This window comes from Meleagris gallopavo, unplaced genomic scaffold (genome assembly GCF_000146605.3).
Source record: "Meleagris gallopavo isolate NT-WF06-2002-E0010 breed Aviagen turkey brand Nicholas breeding stock unplaced genomic scaffold, Turkey_5.1 ChrUn_random_7180001879934, whole genome shotgun sequence".
NCBI lineage: Eukaryota > Metazoa > Chordata > Aves > Galliformes > Phasianidae > Meleagris > Meleagris gallopavo.
In genome coordinates this window covers 17,905-28,537 of record NW_011144226.1, presented here as the reverse complement: position 1 = coordinate 28,537, position 10,633 = coordinate 17,905, and the positions used below count along the sequence as shown (strand labels likewise).

General features: G+C 56.5%; 2 protein-coding genes across 2 annotated transcripts in view; both read right to left on the bottom strand.

Annotated features, from left to right (window-relative positions):
* Positions 1 to 2,484: 2,484 nt before the first annotated feature.
* On the bottom strand, positions 2,485 to 9,200 carry LOC100540888 (V-type proton ATPase catalytic subunit A-like). Its single transcript, XM_010727254.3, is given in 15 exon segments — positions 2,485 to 3,084; positions 3,407 to 3,578; positions 3,988 to 4,084; positions 4,772 to 4,973; positions 5,259 to 5,322; positions 5,389 to 5,503; positions 5,589 to 5,711; positions 5,787 to 5,895; positions 6,026 to 6,188; positions 6,823 to 6,974; positions 7,236 to 7,373; positions 7,626 to 7,840; positions 8,367 to 8,408; positions 8,411 to 8,494; positions 8,570 to 9,200. Coding segments are annotated over 15 exon segments (1,851 nt in total). The 5' UTR covers positions 8,652 to 9,200; the 3' UTR covers positions 2,485 to 2,991.
* Positions 9,201 to 9,551: 351 nt separating this feature from the next.
* Positions 9,552 to 10,633, bottom strand: part of PFDN2 (prefoldin subunit 2) — a 2,148-nt gene continuing 1,066 nt past the window's right edge. Inside the window, exons 3-4 of the mRNA XM_010727255.3 lie at positions 9,901 to 10,024; positions 9,552 to 9,808 (exon numbers count right to left, since the gene is read on the bottom strand). Coding sequence (XP_010725557.1) covers positions 9,635 to 9,808; positions 9,901 to 10,024 — 298 coding nt within the window. The 3' untranslated portion in view covers positions 9,552 to 9,634. The remainder of the gene's footprint in view (positions 9,809 to 9,900; positions 10,025 to 10,633) is intronic.

Sequence of the window (10,633 nt, the reverse complement as noted above, 5' to 3'; positions counted from 1 at the left end):
ATGTGAGTTTTTCTCCCAGAAATACCCGTTTTTCCCCCAAAATATGGCTTTCTCTCCCTGAAATGCCTATTTTTCCCAAGAATACAACTTTTTCCCCCAGTAATACCTGTTTTTTCCCAAGAATACAACTCTTTCTCCCAGAAATACCCGTTTTCTCCCCAAAAATGTGGCTTTCTCTCCCAGAAATAGCTGTTTTTCCTCAAAAATACAGCTTTTTCTCTCAGAAATGCTTGTTTTCCCCCAGAAGTGTGGCTTTCCCAGTAATGCCTGTTTTTCCCAAAAATGTGGCTTTTTCTCCCAGAATTACCTGTTTTTCCCCAAAAATACAAGTTCTCCGCAAATAAATACCTTTTTTTTCCCCCAAAATGTGGCTTTTTCTCCCAGAAATACCCGTTCTCTCCCCAAAAATGTGGCTGCACCTTTCCCAGACCCCATTTAAGGGCTGGCTGCCACTGGGGAAGTATTTCTGCTGTGGCGTTTTGATTTTTGTTGTCAGTGTTCCACATCAGAACATCACTTAAAGAGAGTTGAAGAGTTCCTGTCCTGGTTTTTGGGCTGCCTTTATGGGCATTTTGTTGAGAAGCAGCATTCCTGGAAGACCTGGAATACAGAGGAGGGAAGGCGGAGCTCCTGGCTGGACCCCAGCAGAGAAAAAGGTGCGTGCTTCTCCTGTGTAAGATGCTCTGTTTCTCTCTGATTTTGTTTGATTTGGTTGGATTTAATAAATTCGGAGCAAATGCCATATGTTTGAGAGAAAACTTCTGTGAGAAAATGTCTTCTGTTTGGGAGAAAACTGCTATTTCTGAGAGAAAACGTCTTTTTGAGGAGAATATGTCGTATTTAGGATAGAAAAGTGGTAATTCTTTGAGAAAATGTCATATATTTGGGAGAATGCTGGAATTTCTGTGAAAAAATGTCATACTTTAGGAAGAAAATGACATATTTGGGATTGAAAAATGGTATTTCTGTGACAAATTGTCATATTTTGGGCAGAAAACATTTCTGGGTGAAAATGTCATATTTCTGGGTAAAAATTTTCATATTTTGAGGAGTGTAAAGTAATATTTTGGGGAAAAAATATGAGTTGTTAGTTCGAAAGCTGGTATTTCTTGGATAAAATACCATATTTTTGTGAGAAAATGTCATATTTCTGGGTAAAAATTTTCATATTTGGATTGTAAAGTAGTACTTCTGTGAGAAAATGTTTTATTTTTGGGAGAAAGTTGGTGTTTCTGGTAGAAAATATCATTCTTCGGGGAGGAAATGGCATACTTAGGGAAGGAAACTGGTATTTCTATCGAAAATGTCACATTATTGGGAGAAACTGCAAATTTTTGGGCGAAAATGCCATACTTCAGGGTGGAAAGTGGTATTTCTGTACGGAAATGTCATTTTTTTGTGATAAAACTGGTATTCCTAGGAGCAAATGTCATATATTCGGGAGAAAACGTCGTATTTCTGTGAGAAAATGCCGTCTGTGGGGTTTTGATGAGCTTTTTGGGGTTCTGTGGGGCTCTGTGGGGATTTGAGGCGCACTGCAGGGCTCTGTGGGGCGCGTAACACAAAACGCGCCATTGCACACAGAGCAGTACGCATGCGCCACTTCCGGCACTACAATACGCGTGCGACAGGCCCGGCACAGTACTACGCATGCGCCAGATTAGTCACAGCAATACGCATGCACCGTTTGAGGCACAACAGTACGCATGCGCCAGTTCAGGAACAGCACTACGGATGCTCCGTTTCCAGCACAGCACTGCGTATGCGCTCGTTTCGGCTTTACGCATCCGCTTAGTCTTGCACGGCCCTGCGCGTGCGCCAGTTCAGTCAAGGCTCTACGCATGAGACCCTCAGTTCGCTTCAGATCGCCCCAATGTTCCCGAGTGCCCTCCAGTGCCTCCCAGCTCAGGTTGGACGCTGAGCCAGTCGTGTGCCGCCAGGTGCGCAGGGGCCGCTGGGAGAAAAACCGGTCTGTTCCGGGGCGGACTCGAGCATAAAACAAGAGCCGTTACGAATTGGAAAGGGGACAACATTGCTGAGCTCGCGGCCCAAGAATTGGCTGCTCTCCCGCCCGTCGGTAGAGATGGGTGCGATTTCCGGGCGCATGCGCGCTGTTGCCTGGAGGACTAAGCATGACAAAGATTGGCGGATTCGCTGCGCAGAGCGGTCAGAACTCAGATTCGCCACTTCCGCATTTCTGCGCGCATGCGTTATGCTGCCTGCGGGAGCAACAGAAGCAGCTGCAGTTCCGCTGATTGGCCACGCGGCGGCAGCAGGGACCGCGGAAAGAACAACCGCCATTGATTGGGAGCGGCAGCGCGGCGCCCGGGAATCTCCGTTCGCTCTTGGATTACAGAAGTTTGGAGGGGGAAAAAAGAAGCAAAGAAAGGAAAACTTCTCCAAACCCAGGAAAACGGTGCAAAATGCTTATGAATATCTGTAAAAAAATGATCCAATTGCAGTTGCTTTTCATTTTTGCCAGTGTCTGTTACATTCTTTCTAAATATTCACGTATCAAAATCTAACCACCAAGCAATTTTAATGCTAACTAAAACAAGACACCATCATCGTCAACATTTAATACCATCAAGACCCGAGATGTTTGTCTTGAGACAGAACAAAACTCCTGCTACTTTGAAATGGACCTTGATGAAACCTCTGAGGTACACCACTGCAAGTGTATGCTTGTGTATAATGGAAAAGAATGTTGTAGAGAAAGGCAGTAGCAGACACAGCTGCTTTAAACCAGTTAAATTACTCATGAAAGGAACAGGGCACAATGTGGTAAACAAAGAATTGCTTACTGACACGGGGCCAGGCTGGATGTGGCTCTGGGCAGCCTGGTCTCGTGGTTGGCAACCCTGCACGCAGCAGGGAGGTTGAAACCAGATGAGCATTGTGGCTCTTTTCACCCCAGGCCATTTATGGGACCCTGAGGACAGATCCCGATGTGCGGGGGGGGTGACTGGGGTGGGGGTTAATTGGGGTCCCTCAGTCCTCCAGGTTGCGGAAGGCTGCCTGCATCTCTTCGTTGAGCTGCGTGAAGGCAGCTGTGATGTTGGCTTCGCCGTCCTTCACTGGATCCTGGGGGGGGGAGGGGGCAGCATCTGTGTCACTCTCTGGGTCCCCTGATTCCCTATAAGTGACCTCTTAACCCTCTATAAATGCCCCCTAACCCCCTATAAGCGTACTCCCAATTCCCTATAAGCGACCCCTATAAGCACACCCCCACTACCCTATAAGTGACCCTTCTGACCCCCAATAAGTGCCCCACCCATTCCCTATAAGTGACTCCCAAAGAGCATCCCTCAACCCCTATAAGTGACATCCTACAGGTGTCCCCAGACCTATAAATGCCCCCTGACACCCTATAAGTGACCCTCCCCCTGCCCTTTCTAATTCCCACCATGAACTTCATGGCACTCAGCCGGTACAGGATGTCCCCGAGGTTCTCACGGATGGTTGCCCAAGTGACACGGCGCTCGCCAGCCCCAGTGGCCTCCACGGCGTGTCGGGCGAGCTCATAGAAGGTGACGATGTTGTGCAGCATCCCCACGGTCTTGTAGAAGGGGCAGAACCTGGGGGGCAGTGGGGGGAACCCCAAGGGGACACGGGGGGGAGATGGTGTGGGGACAGGAGGGATGTCACGGGGACATGGGGACTTAGAGGTGCCATGGGAACGTGCGAACGCGGGGACGTGGGTTTGATGTGGGGGTGTGGGGATGGCACAGGGACGTGGGGGTGTCCTGGTGACATGGATGTGGTATGGAGATGTGGGGGACGCTGTGAGGACACGGGGACGGCACAGGGATGTGGGGACACGAGCGTGTGGAGATGGTATGGGGACGTGGGGGTGGCGTGGGGACAACATGGGGTCATCGAGGTGGCTTGGGGTTGTGGAGGTGGTGTGGGTACGTGGGAGTGGAGTAGGGACGTTGGAGTGGCATGGGAATGTTGGGACACGGGGGGTACGTGGAGGCACAGTACCTGTCGTAGGAGGAGTAGCCATTCTGCTGCAGGAAGTCATCCTTGAGGAGTTTGGCTACCTCCAGCGTCACCTTGTCAGCCTCAGCAAGGGACGCCTGTGAGGAAGGCAACATCCCCATCCCATAGATCTCATCCCCACACCACAGCTCTCCTCCCCATCCCATTCCACCCCTATCCCCATCCCCATACTGTCTCCATCCCCATCCCATCCCTGTCCTATTCCCATCTCATGCCACCTCCATCCCTTTCCCATCCCATCCCTATCCCAATTTCACCCCATGCCACCCCATTTCCATCCTAACCCCATCCCATTCCACCCCTATCCCCATCCCCATACTGTCTCCATCCCCATCCCATCCCTGTCCTATTCCCATCTCATGCCACCTCCATCCCTTTCCCATCCCATCCCTGTCCCATCCCATCCCTGTCCCAATTTCACCCCATGCCACCCCATTTCCATCCTAACCCCATCCCATTTCTTCCCTATCCCCATCCCCATACTGTCTCCATCCCCATCCCATCCCTGTCCTATTCCCATCTCATGCCACCTCCATCCCTTTCCCATCCCATCCCTGTCCCAATTTCACCCCATGCCACCCCATTTCCATCCTACCCCCGTCCCGATTCAATCCCATACAATTCTTACCCAATCTCATCCCCCTCCCAATCCCACCTCCATCCCATTCAAATTCTCTTCCCCTTCTCTCCACATCCCCGCCCCACCCCAACCCCCACCCCATCCCCACCCAATCTCATTCCCACCCCCACTCCCACCCCCCCCACTTCCCCACGAGCTGCACAATCTCAGCCAGATCCTCCTCCTCCTGCAGGATCTCCCTGGCGCGGGTGCGCAGTGCGGGGAAGTCAGGATGCAGCCGCTCGTAGTGGGGCTCCAGCGCCCGCAAGTATTTGCTGTAACTGATCAGCCAGTTCACTGAAGGGAAGTGCTTGCGCTGTGCCAGCTTCTTGTCCAGACCCCAAAACACCTGTAGGACCGGGGGGGGGTTGACATGGGAGTCCATAAGGGATCCGTGGGAACCCCAAGTGCGGGAGCCGTGAGGAAAACCAAATATGGAATCCACAGGAACCCCAGATATGAGAAAGGTGTGAACCCTAAATATGGGATCCACAGGGACTCCAAATATGGATCCACGAGGAATCCCAAATACGGGACCCGTGAGGAAAACAAAACAGGACATCCATGGGGAACCCCAAATATGGGATCCTTGGAGAACACCAAATACGGGATCCGTGGGCACCTCAAAGCTCACCTGCACGATGCCCAGCGTGGCTGAGGTGACAGGGTCTGAGAAGTCCCCTCCGGGCGGTGACACCCTGTGGGGTGCAGCGCACTCAGTGGGGTGGGATGGTCCCACGTTGTTCCCCCCAGGTGACACTCACGCTCCAACGATGCTGACACTGCCCTCACGGAGGGGGGACCCCAGGCAGCGCGCCCGCCCCGCACGCTCATAGAAGGATGCCAGGCGAGCGCCCAGGTATGCGGGGTACCCACTGTCTGTAGGGTATGGGGTGGCACGGTGAGGCGCCGGCGCCCGCGTCCGGTGACAACGGGGTGACGTTGGGGATGCTCAATTTCTCACCCGCCGGCATCTCAGCCAAACGCCCCGAAATCTCTCGCAGCGCCTCGGCCCAGCGGGAGGTGGAGTCAGCCATCATGCTGACGTGGAGCCCCATGTCGCGGAAATACTCAGACAGCGTGATGCCTGCGGTGGAAGGGGCTCAGGGTGGCACCGGTGACAGAGCCACCGCCGTCACCGTCGTCGTCCCCTGTTGCCTACCAGTGTAGATGGAGGCCTCGCGGGCAGCTACTGGCATGTTGGAGGTGTTGGCCACCAGCGTGGTGCGCTTCATGATGCTCTCCGTCCTCCCATCCACCTCCATGGTGAGCTGTGGGAGAAACCATTAGCACCCTCGGTTCCCTTGGCCTCGTTGGCCCTGCTGGCCCCTCCGATGGCAGCACTCTTGGCACCGCCTGGCCCGCTGTCCCCTCGCTGTCCCCCTGTGTCGCTGCACTCACCTCGGGGAAGTCCCGCAGCACCTCGGACATCTCGTTGCCACGCTCCCCGCAGCCCACGTAGACGATGATGTCGCTGTTGGAGTACTTGGACAGGGACTGCGAGATGACGGTTTTGCCGCAGCCAAAAGCACCGGGGATGGCTGTGGTGCCACCCTGCACGCACCTGGGGACGGTCCCTTGCGTGGCCGCTCCCTGTCCATACTCGTTCCCATCCTCAACTCCATCCTGCCTCCATCTGTCCCCGTGCTGATCTCCATCCTCAGTTCGTTCCCTATCCCTCATCTCTGTCCTCCTTGTCCCCTATCCCATACCCTATTCCCACACCCACCTCTCTTCCCAGCTCAATCCCATACTCCCGTTCCCTCTACTCACATCCCCCATCCCATATCCCTATCTCCATCTCTGTCCTGTCACCATTCTCTGTCCCCACTCCTCTCCCTCTTGCCGTTATCATCCCCACTCCTGTTCCTATTCTTTACCCCCACCCCCTGATCCCAACCCGCATCCCCTATTCATGTCCCCAGTTCCCACCTACGTGAGTCTGCCATCCTCATCCCCCAACCCCCCAACCTATATCCCCACTTTTATCCCCAATCCCATCCCCAACCCAATCCACATCCCCTTCCCATTCCCACCCACATTTCATTTCATCCCTATCAAAATTCATTTCAATCTACTCTTCATCCCCACCCCATTCCCATTTCCAACCCCATCCCAATCCCACTCCCACCCCCACACCATTCTTTCCCCAACCCCATTCCCATCCCATTCCCATCCCATCCCATCCCAATCCCTACGGGAAAAGCGCATCCAGCACGCGCTGCCCTGTCAACAGTGGGTGATTTGCTGTCAGTTTCTCCACCACCGGCCGGGTCTGGCGCACCGGCCACACCTGCATCATGGTCAGCTGCTCGGTCACACCCTCGAAGTCCAGCTCCAGCACCACATCCTTGGGGACGTTTGGGGACATGTAGGGCCGGTAGTGCCTTGCGATGCCACCACCAAGTTCTTGGGGACATTTGGGGACAGCAGCATGCCTCCACCACGTCCTCAGGGACATTTGTGGACAGTGGTGCCATGGGATGACACCAGCCCACCACCACTACGTCCTCAGGGACATGTGGGGACAGCGGGATGCCGTCACTCCACTACCATGCTGTTGGGGACATTTGGGGACAGCGGTGCCAGCACTACATCAGCCACCCCTTACCGAGACGCTGTAGTGTCCTGGTGGTGCGATGTGGGTGACGGTACCACAGCTGCGGGGTGGCACCATGATCTTGTGTTGGATGAGTGAGTTCTCTGTCACTGTCCCATAGATGTCCCCACCAGTGACGTGGCTGCCAACCTGGCACGGTGTGACCATGGTGTGACCCATAACCGGGTGGCAATGGGGTCGTGCAGTCCCCCCAACGGGAGCAGAAGGGTGTCCCCATTCCCGCCTGGGTGCTCTTGCTGGGGACAAAATTCCCATATCCCCATGTCCCGCCGATGTCCCCATGTCCCCACCGGAATGCTCTTACTGGAGATGGAGTCCCCACGTCCCTCTGTCCCCATATCCTCACGTCCCCGTGTCCCTCCAACGTTCCCACGTCCTCACCTGGATGCTCTTGCTGGGGACAAAGTCCCAGGTGAGATGCCGTGGCAGCGCGGGGACGTTGACACCCCGTGGGATGTAGATGCCACCCGTCAGCTGTGCGATGTCCCGCAGCGGGCGCTGGATGCCGTCGAAGATGGAGCCCAGGATGCCAGGACCGAGCTCCACCGAGAGCGGCTGACCCGTGCGCAGCACCGGATCCCCCACCCGCACCCCCGCTGCGTGCTGAGCTCAGGAGGGGGCACACAGAGCAGGAGGGTGACACGAGCTGGGGATGTGGGGTAGAGGATAGGGGACATGAGGTGGGGAACGCAAGGTGGGAACGTGGGTGACAGGGATAGGGATGTGGGGTGGGGGATGTGGGGGTGGGGACAGGACAGGAACCACAGACGGGAGAAGAAAACTAGAGGGGACAGAGACACTCAAGGAAGGCAGAAGGGGATGGGACACGGGAACAGGAATGGGGAGAGTGGATGGGATGGGGACAGTAGGGGACCACAGAGACAAGAGATGGGGACAGAAGAGGGGACGAGGGAAATGGAGGGGGCAAACCAGACAGGAGACGGGACAGGGTGACAGGAGGGGATGGGAGGGCAGAGAGGATGGAGGGATGGGAAGGGATGAGGTCACTGGAGGGATCAGGAGTGACGAGGAGACAGGAGAGGACAGGAGGGAACAAGGTCACTGAAAGGGTTAGGGGGACGGGAGGGGACAAGGGAAGGACAGGCGAGGCCACAAGGATACAGGTCTCCTCATACACCTGCAGCGTGGCCATGTCCCCCTCAGGCGGATGATCTCCCCCACCAGCTCTGCGTGCCCCACACGCACCAGTTCGTACATGGCTGCCCCTGCCATGCGTATGGCCGTCACCACTGCAGGGACATTGCGCCGTCAGCCCCTTGTCTGCCCCAAGAAGTGTCACCACTGTCCCCAACACGCAGCCATACCGGGCCCCGAGACGCCGTGCACAGCACCCAGCAGGCTCTCCTTCTCAATGTCAGCCATCCGTGTCCCCACGTCCCCCTCCATGGTGGTGGCACTGATGGCACAGCTGGTGGCACCCACATTATATGGGGACGGTCACCGCAGGGGACTGGGGGGAACCGGCTGCACCCAGTGTCCCTGTGGGTGTGGGCTGTGTACAGTCAACAGCACGTCCCCTCCTGTCCCCACCCCACACCGGCACGCACCAGCACTCACCCAGCTCGTGGGGACAGGGGACAACCCTGACCACCACAGCTGCTGCCCCCGTGTCCCCTCCCACTGCTCACCCTGCAATCCCCCATATCCCCAGGGGGGTTGTGCAACCCCCTACCAGCTCCAGTCCTGGGGCCACACGTCCCCCCACTGGAACATAAACGCCTGTCCCCGTGTCTCCCAGTACCAGCCCATCTCCATGTCCCCGTGCCATTACTAGCACCCCCATACCCTGTTGTCCTCCAACATCCCTGTGTCCCCCATGCCACCCCCAGCATCTCCATGACCCCGTGTCCCCAGATCCCCCAGTGCCTGGCCATGTCTCTGCAACCCCGTGCCACTGTGTGTGCCCACGTCCCCCAGTGTCCCCATGTCTCCCAGTGCCAGCCCTGTCTATCCCTCCCACCGGGCTCCCCACATCCCCTCTGCCAAAGGAACAGACTTTTGGGAGAGTAAAAGCAAGAGAGGGTCACAGGGATCCGAGTGACATTGTGGGGACAACATCCAGGCGGCTTTTTGTCAACTGTACCCCCAGCAGAAGTGACACCTGTGTGTGTCCCTCCCGCACAGCCCAGGGCACGACAGGAACACGGTACAGGAAAGCGGCGGCTGACGGCAGTCACAGGTGAACGGGCAGCTCAAGGGCGTCCTCAAAGTGCCACTGCTGTCACCGCCCACAGTGCCACCTCCCAGGGTTTGTGTCACCTCCATTACTCCGTAACTAGAGAACACTTGTGACCCAAAATCCCCACATCTATTTAACAAAACCACTAAACAAGGGGAGGGAGGACAGGTGACAGCAGGGGACAACAAGGCTAGGACACGAGGACGCCGGCGGCGCTGCCCTTGCCCCCCTCGGTGCCATCCTTGGGGGGCTGCCGGGGGTCATCCTCGCCCACCAGGCGGATGTTGTGCTTCTCGCGGAACTCGTTCAGTTCGCGGCCCTTGCTCTGCAGCTGCTGGCTCAACGTCTCGATGATTTTGCTGATCTTGGGGGAGAAAAAGGGGAGAGGGGTTTTAGGACGGCTGGGGGGGGAGGGAGGGGCCTGTGGGGTGAAGGGGGGGTCTGACCAGGAGTCACCTGCTCGCGGTTGCCCTCCAGTGCGGGCAGCACTTCCTTGACAGTGCGCTCTACCAGGATGCCCCCCACCATGCGGTAACACTTCCGTGTGGGATCCACCTCGCGCAGCGTCTCAATCACCAGGCTGTCGGGCAGAAGGGGGCCCTGTCACCCCCACATCACCCTGCATCGCTCCCGGTGACAACCCGGCATCCCTCGTTTTGCTGCTGTGTCACTCTTGGTGTCAACGCCCACCATTCTTCAGTGCTCCTCCTCATCCCAGGAGTCCCCCCCAAGCTCCTTCACTGCCCCCCTGCGCCCTCCACATCCCCGCTGTCATTCCTATATCCAACAATACGCCCTCCACAACCCTCCAGCGTCACCTCCACACCCCATGGCCCCCCACACCCTCACTGTCCCCCTCATATCCCCAGGTGCCCCCCGATACACCCAGTGTCCTCATCCTGGTGTCCCCCACATTGCCAGTGACACCTCTATACCCCCAATGCCACCCCCAGCATCCAGCCCACCCCCACCACACACCCATTTGTGTCCCCTCCACGTCCCCACTTCCTCACGGTGTCCTCCACGTGTCCCTAAGCAGCACTCTCAGACTCCACATGCCGACCCCCAGTGACATCCACACCCCGGGGTTCCCTCTATCCCAGTGCCTCCCCCATTCACTGTTACCCTCCCCATATCTTGTCCCGTCTGCCCACATGTCCCCGTGCCCCCCTATTCCTCAGCATCCCCC